Source organism: Chiloscyllium punctatum, chromosome 46 (assembly GCF_047496795.1).
Source record: "Chiloscyllium punctatum isolate Juve2018m chromosome 46, sChiPun1.3, whole genome shotgun sequence".
In the NCBI taxonomy this organism is placed as follows: Eukaryota; Metazoa; Chordata; class Chondrichthyes; order Orectolobiformes; family Hemiscylliidae; genus Chiloscyllium; species Chiloscyllium punctatum.
Window position 1 is genome coordinate 57,931,447 of NC_092784.1, and position 20,709 is coordinate 57,952,155.

General features: G+C 45.0%; 1 protein-coding gene across 2 annotated transcripts in view; it reads left to right on the top strand.

The window, feature by feature from the left end:
- Window positions 1-20,709, top strand: part of olfm2a (olfactomedin 2a) — a 426,707-nt gene that overhangs the window by 291,501 nt on the left and 114,497 nt on the right. For both annotated transcript variants that reach the window (XM_072564346.1, XM_072564345.1), the window contains exon 3: window positions 16,802-16,957. In XM_072564346.1, the coding sequence (XP_072420447.1) occupies window positions 16,802-16,957 (156 nt within the window). The remainder of the gene's footprint in view (window positions 1-16,801; window positions 16,958-20,709) is intronic.

A 20,709-nucleotide genomic window follows, 5' to 3' on the forward strand; every position in this document is an offset into this window, starting at 1 on the left:
TCCATCCAACTCATCTATGCTGACCAGATATCCTAGATTAATCGAGTCCCATTTGCCAGCATTTAGAACGTAGAACATAGAACAATACAGCATAGAACAGGCCCTTCAGCCCACGATGTTGTGCCCAACATTTGTCCTATCTTAAGCACCTATCTATGTACCTATCCAATTGCCGCTTAAAGGTCACCAATGATTCTGCCTCTGCCACTCCCACAGGCAGCGCATTCCATGCCCCCACCACTCTCTAGGTAAAGAACCTACCCCTGACATCCCCCCTATACCTTCCACCCTTCACCTTAAATTTATGTCCCCTTGTAACACTCTGTTGTACCTGGGGAAAAAGTCTCTGACTGTCTACTCTATCTATTCCCCTGATCATCTTATAAACCTCTATCAAGTCACCCCTCATCCTTCGCCGTTCACAAATCCATGCTGGCTGTCCCTAATCAAGCAGTGTCTTTCCAGATACTCATAAATCCTATCCCTCAGTACACTTTCCATTGCTTTGCCTACCACCGAAGTAAGACATACTGGCCTGTAATTCCCGGGGTTATCCCCATTCCCTTTTTTGACAGGGGCACAACATTCGCCACTCTCCAGTCCCCTGGCACCGCCCCCATTGACAGTGAAGACGAAAAGATCATTGCCAACGGTTCTGCAATTTCCTCTCTTGCTTCCCACATAATCGTAGGATATATCCCGTCAGGCCGGGAGATTTGTCTATCCTCAAGTTTTTCAAAATGCCCAACACATCTTCCTTCCTAACAAGTATCTCCTCTAGCTTACCAGTCCATTTCATACTCTCCCCTTCAACAATACGGTCCCTCTCATTTGTAAATACTGAAGAAAAGTATTCATTCAAGACCTCTCCTATCTCTTCTGACTCAATACACTCATTTGACCAATATCCCTCTAAATCCTTTCTATTCATGTACCCATCCAGATGTCTTTTAAATGTTGTAATTGTACCAGCCTCCACCACTTCCTCTGGCAGTTCATTCCAAATACGCACCACCCTCTGTGTGAAAATGTTGCACCTCATATACTTTTTAAATCTTTCCCCTCTCACCTTAAACCTATACTATCTAGTTTACAACTCCCCCATCCTTGGGGGAAAAGACCTTGCCTATTCACCTTATCCATGTCCTTCATGATTTTGTAAACCTCTATAAGGTCACCCCTCAGCCTCCGAAGCTCCAGGGAAAACAGCCCGAGTCTGTTAAGCCTCTCCCTATAGCTCAAACCCTCTAACCCTGGCAACATCCTTGTAAATCTTTTCTGAACCTTTTCAAGTTTCACAACATCCTTCCTGTAGCAGGGAGACCAGAATTGAACACAGTATTCCAAAAGTGGCCTCACCAATGTCCAGTATGGCCGCAACATGACCTCCCAACTCCTACTCAATGCACTGATCATCCGGAGCTTTGGTTTCCAAATTTGAAAACAAATTGAATTGCTTTAGAAACAGTTTGGAGAAGATTTGCTTGACTGATTCCTTGGATGAAGGGATTATCTTCTGAAGAAAGTTCTTCAGACTGTGCAATACTCACTGGAGTTTAGCAGATTAAGAGGTGACCTCATTGAAACATGTCAGACCTTGAGGGATGTGGATAGTATTGGATTCTGGGATAATGTTTCCTCTTCTGTGGGGAGAGTAAAATTAGTTGACATGATTTAAGAATCAGAGGTGACAGAGATGAGCTACAATCCCCTGAGGCTGCTCCAAGAATCTGTGCATGCCAGTGTGTTGATCTATTGATGTTCAGCTTTTGGAGTTCATTGCTAGACCTCCAAAGCCCACAAGGAAGGGATAGAAATTAGCAGAGGACTTGAGAAGAAATTATTTCTCCCAGGTAGTCATTGGAGCGTGGAGCTTTCTTCCCCAGAAGGTCATGGAGGTTGGGTCTTTAACATTTATTCAAGGCTAAGTTGGACAGATTTTTGACAGTCAAGGGGGTCAAGGGATATCTGAGGTCAACAGGAAAGAAGGACTGAGACCACAATCAGATCAACCATGATTTTATTAAATGGTGAAGCAGACACAAAAGATCTTAGAGTGTCATCGAGTCATGCAGCATGGAAACAGACCCTTTGGTCCAATCAGTCCATGCTCACCTTAATCCCAAACTAAATTTAGCCTCACCTGCCTTCTCCTGGTCCATATCCCTCCAAACCTTTCATATTCATGCACACATCTAAGTGTCTTTTAAATGTTGTAACTGTTCCCATTTCTTTCACTTACACTGGCAGTTCATTCCATACGCAAGCCACTCTCCGTGTTAAAAAAGATTGTCCCCAAGTCTTTTTAAAATCTTTCTCCTCTCACCTTAAGAATGTGCACCCTAGTCTTGAAATGCCTCATCCTAGGGAACAGATACCTGCCATTCATCTTATCTATGCCCCTCATAATCTTATAAACCTTTATAAGGTCAACCCTCAACCTCCTGCATTCCAGTGAAAAATCTCCTAACCTGTCCAGCCTCTCCTTATAGCTCAAACCCTCCATTCCCAGTAACATCCTGGTAAATCTCTTCTGAACCCTCTCCAGCTTAATAATATCCTTCCTATAACAGGCTGACCAGAACTGGACACGATACTCCAGAAGAGGCCTCCCCAATGTCCTGTACATCACCTCAACATGTCGTCCCGACTCTAATACTCAAAGGTCTGAGCAATGAAGGCAAGCATGCTAAACATCTTCTTAACCACTCTATTTAATGCCCACTCCTGCTAAGTCTGGTATTCCTACACCCTATCCCACAATTGTTGGGTTTGCTTGGGAAGACACGCCGAGCCGTGAGTCATTGTGGGTTGCACAATTGAGATTGCCTTCAGGAATCACAGCTTTCCACCAATTCACACATATTGCAGTTTGCTGATCCTAATAGATTGACGCATTCCGATTAATACAAGGTGCTAATATATCCGAATCCAAATGCCCAGACTCAGAAAGAGAAGCCAGAAAACCAATCCAAGTATGGATAGAACTAACTTGCTAAGGAATCGAGGGAGGACACACCATGGTTTGAGGGCCACATATGAGCGAGGGAGTGTAGTTTTGGCTAACTTTCCCTTGTTGATAGTTAACAGTGGGCTATCTGGCCTCAAATAATGCTGATCTCACTAACCTTGATCTCACACAGTGCACACCCTGTGCAATGTAACGTTATGCCTCTGTCTAGGTCTTCTTGCAACCTCTGATCAGTACATCCTTGCTTACTATGACCTGCCTGTACTGCTCATAAACAAAACATTTCATTGTACTCCGGTACACATGACAATAAATCAAACAATCGATCAATCAACATAGCTGTGAAACATGGATCCTTTGCTAACTCTTCTTAACTCCCTCTGCTGGTACGTGAATTTCACAAATGACCAAAAGAAGTGTTACGCAGAATTCTATTTTTAATTCCCCTGTAATTTTTCTCCTGTCACTGCTCAGACTGGTGACCAGGTCATTCCTGAAGGGTTGACAACCCTGGCAGGAGCAGTGAGACTGACTGCATTTTCTGATGCGGTAAGGGTTTAATTTCCCTGATAGTAGATTCATTTCAAAGCATTTAAATGAAAGTCTATCTTCCGTTGCCACTTCAAAAAAGGGTTCCCAATCCATTTGGAGTCATCTGGTCATAGAGAACTTAAGTCTTGCTGATAAAAGACACACTTTATTGAAGCTTTTCATCTTACACAGATCAGAACAATTTGCAAGATGTAACAAGAAACAGGTATTCTTGCAAACTGTCCTGATTCATGCATTTTGACAAAATGTATCACTTTTCAGCAATAAAATGAGCATGCTCAAACACCGTTGTTACACTATCAGGCAAAGAAAGGCTGGCATTTTAGATCAAAGTACAGCAGATAATTTGTATACAGCAAGCTCCCAGGGACCAAAACAGAAATTGCTGGAGAATCTCAGCAGGTCTGTGGAAGGAATGCAGAGCTAACGATTCAATCCAGTGACCCTCTTTCCAGAATTGTTTGTCGGTGATGATCATAAACATTGGACCAGGACATTGGAGAGGATTTCCCTACTCTCCCTTTAAAATCCAGGTGAAAACTGTTACATCCACTCCATGCAGGAACACAGTGAAACTTCTGTGTCATGTCATGTGATTCAACATCAGCTCAATTGTAAAAATTAGAAGTCTTGCTTTTCTAAACTTTCTCAACTTAAAAAGTACGGTGAACAGAAGACTTGACAGAAAGTGACATCTGATTTACTCAAGAATCCCACTGAATCTGTCGAAAGAAAAGATGAGAACATTTTGTGTACTTTAAAATTCTCAACTTTGTTCTTAAACCTCTCCATGGCCTCACCCCTCCCTATTCCTCTGACCCTACAAGCTTCCAGGCTCTCAATACTCCTCTAGTCTCTTACGCATCATAAATTTACTTTGTTGCATCGTTGATGGGTGTACCTTCAGCAGCTTTAACCCCTCAGCTACAGAATTCCATCACTTAGCTCCTCCGTCTCTCTACCCCTCTCTCCTCAAGCTCTCGTTCTTTGAGCTGAAGTGACCCACTGTCAAACATTGCCTGGTAAGTCCTCTTCTGCCAGCCTCTTTGGAATATCCCACCAAATTGAGGGTGCTATACAAATGCAAGATGAGGCCCAAAACAGTCTCTGCCAGATATTTTCCCGTGTTTATGTCAGGAAGGTTCACAACAAGAAGCAAAGAGCTATTTCCTGAGGCTTTATATTATCTGTAAAGGTCTATTCCCTCAAGTAATATCTAATAATGAATAATTCAACTGAACTTGGAAGTCATTACATGGTTTGAAAAGGATCACCTAGCATTAATAATCAATGTGACTCTCCTTTCGTCTCTTGGACTCAAGACTGAACTCAACTCAAAAGCATGACATTAAATTTGTCTCTTTCTGCTGACTGGAAAGAGTCTTCGTGTAACATTTGTGTAACACAACCATCCCCAGATCTTAGCACCAATTTATCTGCAATTGCTTGCTCAGAATCAGGGCTAATTTCTTAAGCTGGCAAAGCTTTTCAGTTCTGAAGAAGGTCATGTTGGGCTCAAAACATGAACTCTGTTCCTCTCTCAGCATTTGCTGCAGAGTTTCGGGTTTTATTGTAGATACCAAGCATCTGCAATATTACAATTTATGATGATAATAACAACATTATCCATTTTTGTTAAGTACAGAAGAAGGAGAAATTCATTTAAAATTATAGATTCATAGAATCCCCACAGTGTGGAAGCAGGCCATTCAGCCCATTAAGTCTAAACCAACCCTCCAAAGGGCATCCCACCCAGATCTGCCCCAACCCTGCATTTTCCATGCTAGTCCACACATCCCTGGGCACTATGGGCAATGTAGCACGGTCAATCTAAACTGTACATCTTGGGACTGTGGGAAGAAACCTGCACAGACACAGGGAGATTGCAAAACTCCACACTGAGAGTCGCCCGAGGCTGGAATCGAACCCAGCTCGCTGGTGCTGTGAGGCAGCAGGGCTAACCATTGAGCCTCCATGCTGCCCCAAGTGTGGTGGAGGCTGGATCTTTAAAAACGAGGTGAATAGATGGTTGGATAATGAAGCAGCCTGAATGGCCAACTCTTGCTCTCACATCTCATGTTCTCATTTTTGGGATGTGAAGGTCGATGGCTGTGCTGATACTTGTGGCCCATCCCTAATTGCCCTCGAGAACATGGTGTTGACCTGCCTTCTTGAACCACTGCAGTCTACTTGTTGCAAGGATCTGCACAGTGCTTATTTCTGTAACAGTTTAATACAAAGGAATGCCTTGTTCAGTCACTTCAGAAAATTTAAAAGTCAACCATGTGACAATCAAAAGTAGGCCAGACCAAGTAAGGATAGCAGATTTGAATTGAATTTATATGTCTCGTGTACCGAGGCACAGTGAAAAGCTTTGTCTTGCGAGCAATACAGTAGATCACAGAGTTAAGTAGCATAGATAAACAAATAATAGGTAAACAGCAGCAAAAACAAAAACACAGGGACAGGCGAATGTTAAGAGTTTGTGAGTCCATTCAGTATTCTAACAACAGTGGGGTAGAAACTGTTTCGAAACCGGCTGGTGCGTGTGTTCAGGCTTCTGTACCCTCTCCCCGATGGTAGAGGTTGTAGAAAAACATTGCCAGGGTGGGATGGATAAGGTGTGGTTTTATGACAATAATACAGTAGTCAAGCGATGAGACATCTACAGTAGGACATTGTTCATCCTAATAACCAATAGCCCATCAATTAGCTATGTATGCCACTCAGCCCATCAGTCCATTCCACCATTCAATAAGATCATAGCTGATCTCATAGCCCTCAACTCCACTTTGCTGTCTTTTGTTTAACAGGAAGGTACAGAAATAGCATTAGAGATGATGACCAAGGATAGAGGCACCATGTTGGCCTTTTCAAAGCCCTGTGAAAGACAAGGGTCATGTCCTCGTAACTTGATAATTGATTTTAAATAAGATATCAAGATGTTGGCAGAGAAAGGGTTGATCTTTCAGAAAGCCTTCCATGAAGTACCTGACTAGAGACCTTTCCATTGAATATGTTTTTTTACGAAATTAGCGGCAATCTACTGGGAAATTGAGGAGAAAGTGAGGAGTGCAGATGTTGGAGATCAGAGTCGAGAGTGTGGTGCTAGAAAAGCACAGCAGGTCAGGCAGCATCCGAGGAGCAGGAAAATCGGCATTTCAGGAATAAGCCTTTCCTTTCCTGATGAAGAGCTTATGCCCAAAATGTTGATTCTCCTGCTCCTCAGATGCTGCCTGACTTCCTGTGCTTTTCCAGCACTATGTTCTCAACTGCTAGGGGATTGAGACTTGGCTAAAAGCCCATTGTCCCAGAAGTTGCCAATGAATGCATATCTACATGGAGTTTGCTCCTGTTTCTCCCCAAAGTCCAAAGATGTGCAAGTTAGGTGGATTGGCCATGGGAAATGCAGAATAACAGGGAAATGGAAAGAGGGTGGATCTGGGTGGGATGCTCTTTGGAGTTTTGGTGTGGACATGATGGGCTGAATGGCCTGCTTCCACATCGTAGGGATTCTATGAAATGGGACAGGCTAGAGCATTGTCTTTCTCCAGAGTTCCTGGAACGCTAGGGGCCTAAGGCATTTCCTGCAATTTTCCAGACATTTAAAAACTGGACTGTCTTTTTCAGTTTTACAAGTTACATTTAATGGAAAACAATCATTCCACAAAACCACAATAAAACCATTATAGATAGGAGCAAACATAGGTCATTGAGCCCATCAAATCTGCTCCCCCATTCAATGGCTGACCTGATAATCTTCAACTACACTTTCCTGCCTTTTTCCTTCATTCCCTTAATAACTAAAAGGTCATTTTTGGAATACTTCTGTCAATTCTGGTCTCTCTGCTAAAGGAAAGATGCTGTTGAACTTGAAAAGGTTCAGAATATGATATGGAGGTGCCAGTGGTGGAGTGAGGTGGACAATGTTAAAAATCACAGAACAACAAGTTCAGAAAAGATTTACAAGGATGTTGCCAGGGTTGGAGGGTTTGAGCTATGGGGAGAGGCTGAATAGGCTGGGGCTGTTTTCCCTGGAGCATCGGAGGCTGTGGGGTGACCTTATAGAGGTTTATAAGATCATGAGGGACATGGGTAGGTTGAATAGACAAAGTCTATTCCCCAGAGTAGAGGGCATAGGTTTAATGTGAGAGGGGTAAGATTTAAAAAGGACCCAAGGGGCAACGTTTTCACACAGAGGTTGGTACGTGTTTGGAATGAGCTGCCAGAGGAAGCGGTGGAGTCTGGTACAATTGCAACATTTAAAAGGTACCTGGATGGGTATATGAGTAGGAAAGGTTTGGAGGGATATGGGCCGGGTGCTGGCAAATGAGTCTATATTAATTTAGGATATCTGGTCAGCATGGACGAGTCATGACTCTAAATGTGTCTGTCTCGGCCTTGAATATACTTAATAACCCGACCTCTATAGTTCTCTGTGGTCAAAGATTCCACAGATTCACCACCCTCTGAAAAGAAATTCCTCCTCACCTCTCTCTTAACCATGCATTCGTCCACACAATTGCATTTTACTTCATTTTCGGATATATGCATAACAGGAGGAAAGGTGACTCTGTTGGGGTTCCACAGAATTTTGCAATACATTATGAGTTTCCTTCAACAAAGATCTGTTGTAAAGCACCGAGCGAAAGAAAGTAGTTTGAACCACATTTACGTGCTGTTTTCATACATGCCTGCTTCCTCAAAGCACAGGTATTAGGAGACAGAGTCCAGGTACGTACGTATCAATAGTAGAAATTAGAAATTCTAGAGCAGAAGGAGATCAGTGATTCTCTCCAGCGAAGGTAAACAATCCAATGGCGCAGGCAAAGAAGCTCACATGGAATAAGCTGCCAGAGGAAGTGGTTGAGGCGGGTACATTAAAAGGCATTTGGACAAATACATGGAGAGGAAAGGATTATAAGGATATGGGCCAAGTGCAGGGAAATGGGGTTAGCGTGGATGGACATTTTGGTCGGCCTGGACCAGTTTGGGCCAAAGGGCCTTTCTCTGTGCTGTGGGACTCTATGACTCCATGACTCTCTATGAAGCACTGAGGTTTTGTCTCTGTGTCCTACCTAAAATCTAGCCTCAAAAAATGTTATGAAAAATGAGATTCCTGTCAGTATTACATTGATATATCAGGGAGTTTGCTGCGTACAAGTTGACCCCTGCCTTCCTCCAATGATGACTATCCGTTAAATGTCATCCGTTATGGTCCTCCTCGACCATAAAATATTTTGAGATGTCCTGAGGCCGTGGAAGGTGCTAAATCAACTCATTTTTGTTACTATAAAGAAATTTGTGTTCCTAGCCGATGGTGGGACGGGTACCAGAATTGCAGAGTTGGTCATTAATTTGGGATCAACTGACTTTTAAAAAGTGGAACTGATTGTTCGCTTTAAGAGTTGCTTAAAGGCACTGAAATGAGACAATCTTGGAAAGGATGAGAAGCAAGGGCATTTCATGTTAAATTGCGGATCATGGATGGAGAGGGTGTGATGGCCTTAATGGCTGTTTTTTTTTTGGTTGTTTATGCTGTGGTGGTTGAGGTGGAAACCCTGAACCCATTTAAAAAGGATCTAGATCTGCCTCTAAAGTGCTGGACTCTGCTGGAAATTGAGGTTCGAATGTGCGCCTGGTTTAGTCAGCCACACAGCCAAAATGGGCTGAATGGCCTCTTCCTGTGTCATGACTCTTCTATGGTTCAATGGTTTCCTGGGGGATGGTTGGACAGATAAGATTCCAAAAGCATGGACGGGGAACTGAGTTGGATGGTCAGCCATGATCGTATTAAATAGCAGATCAGACTCGAAGGGCCATTTGGTTGAGTCCAGCTCCTATTTTCTATCTTTTAATATGATTATAAACAAGGAATAGTTTATTCCGCTGACAAATGATGATATTTATTTCTCCTTTTGAAAAATTCAACTGCAGTCTCAGGGAAATAGGGCAGGTCTGGTTCCCCTCAGCACCCGTTTCTCTGAGTTACAGAAGCTTGAATTATTGATCATGTCTTTAATTATTTAGTCTCCCATAAAACCAAACAACATTAATATCACTTGGAATTGTTTCAGCTTATAAACACTGGCTCTGTGAAGCTAAATCACTGCATGCCTTGAACAGTTTTCTGTGTTAATGCCCACAAGTACAAAGTATTCTTTTTAATATAAATTACAGCTCAAAGGTGAGCTTGCTAAGCAGTTACATTGAATAACTTGCAGGGCTGTACTTTACTTCTCTCAGACTTTTCTGAAAGAAAGGACTGTGGTCCCACTGCAGCAATGTTGGCAGTCCCAAAGTAATTACATTACTCAAAATACTAGATATTAGAGATAGAACATAGGACAATACAGCACAGAACAGGCCCTTCGGCCCTCGATGTTGCGCCGACCTGTGAACTATTCTCAGCTCGTCCCCCTACACTATCCCATCATCATCCATGTGCTTATCCAAGGATTGTTTAAATCTCCCTAATGTGGCTGAGTTAATTACATTGGTAGGCAGGGCATTCCATGCCCTTACCACTGTCTGTGTAAAGAACCTGCCTCTGACATCTGTCTTAAATCTATCACCCCTCAATGTGTAGTTATGCCCCCCTCATACAAGCTGATGTCATCATCCGAGGAAAAAGACTTTCACTGTCCATCCTATCTAATCCTCTGATCATCTTGTATGTCTCTATTAAATCCCCTCTTAGCCTTCTTCTTTCCAATGAGAACAGACCCAAATCTCTCAGCCTTTCCTCATAAGACCCTCCCTCCAGACCAGGCAACATCCTGGTGAATCTCCTCTGCACCTTTTCCAATGCTTCCACATCCTTCCCGAAATATGGCGACCAGAGCTGTACACATTATCCCAAGTGTGGCCGCGCTAGCATTTTGTGTAGTTGCAGCATGATATTGCGGCTCCGGAACTCAATCTCTCCACGAGTGAAACCTAACACACCGTATGCCTTCTGAACAGCACTATCCACCTGGGTGACAACTTTCAGGGATCTATACACATGGACTCCAAGATCCCTCTGCACATCCAGACATTGCAAGACTGAGAGGAAAGCCCAGCACCCCTTACTCTAGAGAGGCAAGATTGAAGGGTGGGCTGATCAGGTTTTCTGAAATTATCAATAGGGTATGTCCACACCTCAACCATCTCCAGCCACTGCCCCAAAGGGAGCCCAGATCTCGATGCCATAACCACAAGGCTGTCACCGAAAAATCCAATCAGGAATTTGACATCTTTACTCAGGGAGTGGGGAGAACATTCTGACAGGAAGTGATGAGTGACAAATATTAATGGAAATTGAATCCAGCCAAATAGGATGGCAAGAAGTGCAATAGAAAGTTGAGAGGGAGCTAAGCAGGGAAACAGGACCAACACGCCCCCTGAAATGTCCCCTGAAATCCATTCCTGGCAACAGGTCCCCGGGCTGGAAGTCAATGCTCTAGACGATCATTGTGTGTGGACCTCTGGACTCACCTCATCGCGTGAAGAGAACGTTGAAGAGGGAACGCATAGAAGGTAGATTGGCTGAATGGCCTGTTCCTGCACTGTTGTTCTGCGCCACCTTTGTAAAGCTGTTGCTATGATGCTGGAGACTCCCTGCCTTTGAAGTTGGAAGGGGGATCATTTCCTGGTCCACTCGGCACATGACAAGTCACCGAGATTACAGTCCATTGCATTTCTTGTGTCACCCAGACACAGGCTGTGCATTGTCCCGTCATGCCCCAGCAATAACAGATGATTATCTCAAATCTAATCCATTTTAAAGAAAGAATTTCAAGAGCTCACATTGGTGTCACCGTATGCCATTTTGCGAATGAAGATCCTTTCCATAAAGTTTCTCAGGTTGGGTTGGAGGGTATGAGCTATAGGGAGAGGCTGAACAGATTAGGGCTGTTTTCCCTGGAGCATCAGAGGCTGAGGGGTGACCTCATAGAGGTTTATAAAATCCTGAGGGGCATGGATAGGATAAGTAGACAAAGTCTTTTCCCTGGGATCAGAGAGTCCAGAACTAGAGGGCATAGGTTTAGGGTGAGAGGGGCAAGATATAAAAGAGACCTAAGGGGCAACCTTTTTATGCAGAGGGTGGTACGTGTATGGAATGAGCTGCCAGAGGAAGTGGTGGAGGCTGGTACAATTGCAAGATTTAAAAGGCATCTGGATGAGTATATGAATAGGAAGCGTTTGGAGGGAAGTGGGCCGGGTGCTGGCAGGTGGGACTGGATTAGGTTGGGATATCTGGTCGGCGTGGACGGGTTGGAATCGCAGGGTCTGTTTCCATGCTGCACATCTCTATGACTCTATAACTCGGTAAAAACCCTCATTGAGTGGTCAGTTTGAGATGTCAGTGTGTTTAATAAGTGCAAGTCTAAACAGTTTTGTCAGTTCTATTATAAAGGCACTTCATTTGAATCGTTTTTGTGCACAACAAGAGGAGAGATCAATAACAAAGAATATTTTTCAAATCAAGTGCAGGTGTCAGATATTCCCAAGTCATGTAGGTAACTTTCTGCATTCCCTGCACTGTGCTTTAAACTTAGTCTCATAAAAACATCTTCATCCATCATGCCAGACTTCTCTCAGAGGGATCCCCAGTTCGTGGCATTTCCTCTGTATTTGCTGCTTTGATTCCCACCCACAAGACTGTCTCTTAAGGCAATCCAAAATTCTTGTCACGCAGAACCCCCATTGGTTTCAGACTGAAAATCCTTTCATCTAATCAGCGTGTGTTACATTTCAATGAACCCTGTGCCTACTGCTGAACAGTTTTGATAAAAGACAATAGGAGGTGTTGCTGTCAAGTTGTGTCCAAGCATAAAATACATACAATCTGTTTCAGGCACATTTCTCGACTGGTCTCTGGCAAATAATCTTTTGGTGGATGAAGGGCTTTTGTCCGAAACATCGATTTTCCTGCTCCTCGGATGCTGCCTGACCTGCTGTGCTCTTCCAGCACCGCTCTGATCTGGACTCTGGTTTCCAGCATCTGCAGTCCTCACTTTTGCCTGCCAAATATTTGCTGAGCCAATCAGCTTGGTAAACCTGTCCTCGGCTTTCTTCGACGTGGTGTCTCCATGCATCCCATTCGGTGGCAACTGTCACCTCCTGCAGGCTTCGAAACAGAGAGGTTGAGCCTTCCACCCTGTCTCCTGTCTCCTTCTGAATGCAGCAAGTTGCCAGAGTTTCTTCTCCCGCCAAGTCGAGACGCGTTTGAGAACTCATGCAGGAGTCCATCCGAGATGTTAAAGCCATCAAAGGCCAGCGTGGAGAAATAGTGTTGAGGGACCAGATCAGGCATATCCTGGTTGACAAGCAGGAGGCTGGAAGAACTCAGCAAGCCAGGCAGCGTCAGGAGGGGGAGAAGCTAACCCTTCTTCAGGACTGTAGCATTACACTCGAAACGTTGACTTCTTCATCTCCTGATGCTGCCTGGCTTGGTGTGTTCGTCCAGCCTCCTGCTTGTCTACCTTGGATTCCAGCATCTGCAGGTTTTTTTGTCTATATCCTGGTTGAAGCAGTGTCAATGGACCGAATGGCCTTTACCCATTTCAAAGACATTTGGCCAGGTACATGAGTAGGAAAGGTTTAGAGGGATATGGGGCAAACACTGGTAAGTGGAACTAGTTTAGTTTGGGAGACTTGGTTGGCACAGTCGAGTTGGAGTGAAGGGTTTGTTTCCATTATGTGTGACTCCATGCTAAAAGGCATTGGTGACCCCCACCCCCCCCCCCTCAACTGGGTAACCATTGACACTCTGACTTACAGCTCAGTGCCAAAATCCGAGCGGAATAATTTACTTAACCCGAGGAGGTCAGTCTTGTCAATGAAGTTGGGGAGGGGACTATACAGATGCTCCAACTATTGGTTAATGCTGTGGGGTTTCTCTGTTGCTTGGGCCGGTTTCTCTAACGAGTGCTTTCCATCAGACTACTGAAGAAGGTATGGTTACTGCAATGGCTCTATTCTCCACTCCCCTTTCCCTCCAAATACCCAATCCTCCCACACAGATATCTGTGTTTTTTGCTTTGTCCATCAGCTGTCTTGTCAACTCCAGCCTTTTATCTGATCGTTGATTCAATCCTTGATCCTATTCTCGATATGAAACATAACAAGGCATGTGGGAACATGGTGTTGAGATGGAATAGAATAGGTAGAGCCCTGATTGGGCATGTTGTGGTGCAGACCCGATGGGCAGAATGGCGTAATTCTGTGAGGAACTGGAACCTCATGGTTACTGTTGGCTTTTGCCTGATCTTGTGGTTGAGCCAATGAGAGATGGGGCTAACTTTTGTTCCATCCACAACTCCAACTCGGTGCATTTGTTACTGACCATCATCCTCCACTATCAGTCCCTGGAGCACGTAGACATGTCAAGGTGGGTGCATCCTGCAGATGGTAAGCTCACCTCTCTACCTGCCCACTCAGTCTCTCTCCTCGTCCTCTCTCTGCCTATCCCCTTCTCATTTTTGTCTCACCATTTTCTCTCTGCTCCACCCCTCCACTTCTCCCCATCTCTCTCTTTGAACGCAAAGTGCAGACTTTGCAAAACACTTACTTTCTGACTGCAAATATGACCCTGAGCTTCCAGTTGCCTACCACTTCAACACCCTACCCTGTTCCCTGGCCAACATCTCTGTCTCAGGCTTGCTGCAGTGCTCCAGTGCAGCTCAGCACAAGCTGGAAGAACAGCATCTCATTTTCAACTTGGAGACCCTGTAAGCCTTCAAGAGTTAAAATCGAGTTCAATAATTTGAGGACATGAGCAACTTCTCCAATGTCTTTAACCAAACCCCCCACACTCCAGGCCCCTGTCATGACAACCATCCCATTGTCAGCCACTAATGGTGTCCATTAACTATTCATTTTCCCAGGCTGACCTTTACCCAGGTCCTCTGTCTGCCCAGTTGTTGTTCTCTGTTTGGGCTCCATATCCACCTACCATTTATTCCACCCTCCATCCCACACCATATCAACATATGCACCAACCTTTCCCTAGTTACAATCAGTTCTGGAAAAGGGTCACTGGACCAGAAATGTTAACTTTGCTTTTACTCTCCACAGATGCTGCAAGACCTGCTGAGCTTTCCCAGCAATTTCTGTTTTTGTTACTGATTCCCAGCATCTCCAGTTATTTCGGGTTCTTTTTCTCTTTCTTAACCCCTCCTTGTCAATTCCTCTCTCTCTCTCTCTCTCTCTCTCTCCCTCTCTGTCTCTACTCACCCCTTTCTCTCTGTCTCTCGCTCTCACTCTCCCCATCTCTCTTTTCCCCTCCACTGCTCTCTTTCTTCTCCTTCCCCCTTTGTCTTCTCTCTCTTTCTTAGTCCGCCTAGTGCCACTGTCTTTCCACACCCTCTCTGTCTCTCCTACTCTTTCTTTTTTGTTCCCCTTTCTGCCTCCCTTCCCAGCATCTCTCTCTGTCACCTTCTCTCTCTCTCTCTGCCCCCTGCCCAACCTTTCTCCCTGCTTTCTCTCTCTCTCTCTCTCTTCACCATCTTTCTCTCTCCCCCTTCCACTATCTCTGCTTCGATCTCTGTTCCCCATCTCTCTCTGGAAACAAAGTTGGGGACATTGTGATATTAATGAAGAAAGTTTGCCCAAGTGTGTCTGCAGCTTTGAATCTCATCGGCACCATCTCCGTTTTCCTTCAAAACAGCAGACCAAAGTCTCAACAAAAACAGAAATTGCTGGAGAAACTCATCAGGTCTCGCGGCATCTACGGGAAGAAAACACAAGTCCAGTGTCCCTGCTCCAGAACAAGACGTGAAGCGTTAATTTTTTCTCTCTCTCTACAGATGCTACCAGACCTGCTGAGTTTTGCCTGCATTCTCTCTGTTTCAGATTCCCAGCATCTGCTGTTCTTTGTTTTATAGATGAAATATCACGCCCATCATGAGCTAAATGAGTCATTTTGGCTGTGATGACGGCTTTAACAGTTATTTTGTACTGGGTTTTTTTGAAGAGAGGTTGTAAGGCAGAGGTGCTGAGCAGTCTGGGAGAAGGCAAACATTTCTGGAGGCTCGGCTTTTCTTAAATGCAGCCTGAATGGGTGTGGCCAGCTCTCGCAGATCAGGATTTCTGGGTTTTGTTTGTTTTTCAGTAACACCCAAAGCTATTGGGGTCTCAACAGAGTTGGGAGCTTCAGTGAATGTCTCCTGGCTACTAGTCTCTCTGAATTCTCACTTGATGTATTTTTTCCTCCTGAATTAGAGAACTGCATATCAGAATTTGCCTTTTCACCAAAGGGTGTGTTTATGGGATAAGGCTATAAGACATTGGAGCAGAAATTAGGCCATTCAGCCCATTGAGTCTGCTCCATCATTCAACCATGGCTGACAATCATGGATGTTACTAAATTGGAACAATTAATTAGGAATAGTCACTGTATCTGTTATTCTGTTAAATTTTCCAATAGAGTTAAGTTATTCTGTATCCCTCTTTCTTTGGTTGTATTTTAACTATAATGTCTAAATAAATTGTGTGTTGTTTATCAATGAGTAATTTAAGAAGTTGCATTGCATCAGGAACAAACACTTCCCATCTGCCTTTTCAAATAAGAAAAAGTTAAGGTCTAGTTATCTTCTTAAAATATCTTGAGGGGGGCTGGTTTGGTTAATAACAAAATTATGGGTGTCTTGAGCATCAGACTCTTTGTATTTTTACAAATTGAGGAGTGATAGATTTAGGACAGATATTAGGGATAGTTTCTTTACTCAGAGAGTAGTAGAACATGGAACAGCCTGCCTGGAACAGTAGTAGACTCGCCAATGTTAAGGGCATTTAAACGGGAATTCGACATACAAATGGATAATAATGGAACGATGTAGGTTAGATGGGCATCAGATTAATTTCGCAGGTCAGCGCAACATCGAGGGCCGAAGGGCCTGTATTGCACTGTAATGTTTCGCGTGCTATGTACTAAATGTCTGAAAATGGTCCTGTCAAAATTTCTAACTCCAAGATTACAGCCATGTGGGCAAGCTGTTCCTTTGTTTATGCCAACATCTTAAACTTTAAAAACCCTTTTCTGAAGGCCCCAAACCTTAGTCTTCCTTTTAGAAGCTCATTGAAACTATTTCTCCTACCAAGCCTGTGACCAATTGCTCCAAGTTTCCCTCTGCAGCTCTATGTCCAATATTATTTGTTATTTGCCTTCCATCAAGCGTCTTTGGGGAGGTGTTAGTGTGCTAAAGTTTGTACAGAAATGTACATTGTTGTTTTAACATGTATGTAGGAGGGACTGGATCTGCCTGATCAATCCAACACTTCATGTTCCAGGTTCAAAACATCTCACAGTCTATAGAGGTCCTGGATCTGCGCACTTACCGCGATCTCCAGTATGTACGGAACACAGAATCATTGATGAAAGTTCTCAACGCCAGGTTGAAAGTCGCATCAGAGAGCCAAACAAACCTGTTGAACAGAAATTTCCAGGTATAGTGCTGCCCCGAGGGGCGAAATCTCTTTTCATCACTAATTTCCCTCCCGACCTTTGCACAAATGAATCTCCAATTGGATAGAACTGTCTGACCAAGTAGCCATTTGAGGTTAGACATTCTCTCAGATGTACATCTCAGTCAAAGAATGGGCAGTGCAACTTCTGTGCACTATTACCGAAGCCTGAATGGATAGGCACTGCATGCTGGTTAGCAGCTTAATGAGATCAAATTAACTCAACACAGGGCAAGGACCTGGCATCTTTCTGCTCTCTGTCTGTGCAGAAAAAAGTTATTCTTGCCTACAGGAGCAGTTTGAGTGTTACATACAATATTCTTTCTCAATGTGGATTTTGCCTTTTCCACACCTCGTAGGTATCCAATGGCAGGACAGGTTCCTGTATCTGGACGTGAGCCTGTGTTTCTGTCGGTCTCAGTGTGACCGTGTTTCAGTGGGTCTCAGTGTGACCGTGTTTCAGTGCGTCTCAGTGTGGTCGTGGTCCTGTGGATCTCAGTGTGATCGTGTTTCTGTGGGCTTCAGTGTGATCGTGTTTCTCTCAGTCTCAGTGTGGTCGTGTTTCTGTAGGTCTCAGTGTGATTGTGTTTCAGTCGGTTAGGTCTGATCGTGTTTCTGTGGGTCTCAGTGTGATCGTGTTTCTGTCGGTCTCAGTGTGATTGTGTTTCTATGGGTCTCAGTGTGATCGTGTTTCTGTTGGTCTCAGTGTGATCGTGTTTCTATGGGTCTCAGTGTGATCGTGTTTCTGTGGGTCTCAGTGTGAGCGTGTTTCTGCGGGTCTCAGTGTGATCGTGATTGTGTGGGTCTCAGTGTGATCATGTTTCTGACAGACTCAGAGTGATCGCGTTCCTGTGGGTCTCAGTGAGATCGCGTTTCCGTGGGTATCAGTGTGGTCGTGTTTCTGTGGGTCTCAGTGTGATCGTGTTTCTGTGGGTCTTGGTGTGATCGTGTTTCTGTCGGTCTCAGTGTGATCGTGTTTCTGTGGGTCTCAGTGTGATCGTGTTTCTGTGGGTCTCTGTGTGGTCCTATTTCTGTGGGTCTCAGTATGGTCGTGTTTCTGTGGGTCTCAGTGTGGTCACGTTTCTGTGGGTCTTGGTGTGATCGTGTTTCTGTCGGTCTCAGTGTAGTCGCGTTTCTGTGGGTCTCAGTGTGGTCATGTTTCTGTGGGTCTCTGTGTAGTCCTATTTCTGTGGGTCTCAGTATAGTCGTGTTTCTGTGGGTCTCAGCGTGATCGTGTTTCTGTGGGTCTCAGCGTGATCGTGTTTCTGTGGGTCTCGGTGTGGTCGTGTTTCTGTCGGTCTCAGTGAGCTCATGTTTCAGTTGGTCTTGGTGTGGTCGTGTTTCTGTGGGTCTCAGTGTTGTCATGTTTCTGTCGGTCTCAGTGTGATCGTGATTCTGTTTTTCGCAGTGTGATCGTGTGTCGATGCGTCTCAGTGTGGTCGTGTTTCTGTGGGTCTCAGTGTGATCGCGTTTCTGTCGGTCTCAGTGTGGTCGTGTTTCTGTGGGTCTCAGTGTGTTCTTGTTTCTTTGGGTCTCAGTATGATCGCGTTTCTGTGGGTATCAGTGTGGTCGTGTTTCTGTGGTTCTCAGTGAGATCGTGTTTCTGTGGGTCTCGGTGTGTTCGTGTTTCTGTGGGTCTCAGTATGATCGTGTTTCTTTGGGTCTCAGTGTGATCGCGTTTCTGTGGGTCTCAGTGTGGTCGTGTTTCTGTGGGTCTCAGTGAGATCGCGTTTCTGTGGGTATCAGTTTGATTTTGTTTCTCTGGGTCTCGATGTGGCCGTGTTTCTGTGGGTCTCAGTGTGATCGTGTTTCTGTGGGTCTCAGTGTGGTCGTGTTTCTGTGGGTCTCAATGTGATCATGTTTATGTCGGTTTCAGTGTGATCGTGTTTCTGTGGGTCTCAATGTGATCGTGTTTCTGTGGGTCTCAGTGTGATCGTGTTTCTGTGGGTCTCAGTGTGATCGTGTTTCTGTCGGTCTCAGTGTGATCGGGATTCTGTGGGTCTCAGTGTGATCGTGTTTCTGTGGGTCTCAGTGTGATGGTGTTTCTGTGGGTCTCAGTGTATTCGTGTTTCTGTGGGTCTCGGTGTGATCGTGTTTCTGTTGGTCTCAGTGTGATCGTGTTTCTGAGGGTCTCAGTGTGATCGTGTTTCTGTTGGTCTCAGTGTGATCATGTTTCTGTGGGTCTCAGTGTGAACGTGTTTCTGTGGGTCTCAGTGTGATTGTGTTTCTGTCGATCTCAGTGTGATCGTGTTTCTGTGGATCACAATGTGGTCATGTTTCTGTTGGTCGCAGTGTGATCATAATTGTGCTGGTCTCAGTGTGGACATGTTTCTGTGAGTCTCAGTGTGTTCCCGTTTCTGTTGGTCTCAGTGTGATTGTGTTTCTGTGGCTCTCGCTGTGATCGTGTTTCTGTGGGTCTCGGTGTGATCGTGTTTCTGTGGGTCTCAGCGTGTCAGTATGATTGTGTATCTGTGGGTCTCAGTGTGATAGTGTTTCTGTGGGTCACAGTGTGGTCGTGTTTCTGAGGGTCTCAGTGTGATTGTGTTTCTGTGGGTCTGCATGTGATCGTGTTTCTGTAGGTCTCAGTGTGGTCGTGTTTCTGAGGGTCTCATCGTGATCGTGTTTCTGTGGGTCTCGGTGTGATCGTGTTTCTGTGAGTCTCAGTGTGGTCATGTTTCTGTGGGGCGCAGTGTGTTCGTGTTTCTGTGGGTCTCAGTGTAATTGTGTTTCTGTGGGTCTCAGTGTGACGGTGTTTCTCTGGGTCTCAGTGTATTCGCGTCTCTGAGGGTCTCAGTGTGATTGTGTTTCTGTGGGTCTCAGTGAGTTTGTGTGTCTGTACGTCTCAGTGTGAGCGTCTTTCTTTGGTTCTCGGTGTGGTCATGTTTCTGTGAGTCTTGGTGTGATCATGTGCCGGTGTGTTTCGGTCAGATCGTGTTTCTGTTGGTCTCAGTGTGATCGTGTTTCTATGGGTCTCAGTGTGATCGTGTTTCTGTGGGTCTCAGTGTGAGCGTGTTTCTGCGGGTCTCAGTGTGATCGTGATTGTGTGGGTCTCAGTGTGATCATGTTTCTGACAGACTCAGAGTGATCGCGTTCCTGTGGGTCTCAGTGAGATCGCGTTTCCGTGGGTATCAGTGTGGTCGTGTTTCTGTGGGTCTCAGTGTGATCGTGTTTCTGTGGGTCTTGGTGTGATCGTGTTTCTGTCGGTCTCAGTGTGATCGTGTTTCTGTGGGTCTCAGTGTGATCGTGTTTCTGTGGGTCTCTGTGTGGTCCTATTTCTGTGGGTCTCAGTATGGTCGTGTTTCTGTGGGTCTCAGTGTGGTCACGTTTCTGTGGGTCTTGGTGTGATCGTGTTTCTGTCGGTCTCAGTGTAGTCGCGTTTCTGTGGGTCTCAGTGTGGTCATGTTTCTGTGGGTCTCTGTGTAGTCCTATTTCTGTGGGTCTCAGTATAGTCGTGTTTCTGTGGGTCTCAGCGTGATCGTGTTTCTGTGGGTCTCAGCGTGATCGTGTTTCTGTGGGTCTCGGTGTGGTCGTGTTTCTGTCGGTCTCAGTGAGCTCATGTTTCAGTTGGTCTTGGTGTGGTCGTGTTTCTGTGGGTCTCAGTGTTGTCATGTTTCTGTCGGTCTCAGTGTGATCGTGATTCTGTTTTTCGCAGTGTGATCGTGTGTCGATGCGTCTCAGTGTGGTCGTGTTTCTGTGGGTCTCAGTGTGATCGTGTTTCTGTCGGTCTCAGTGTG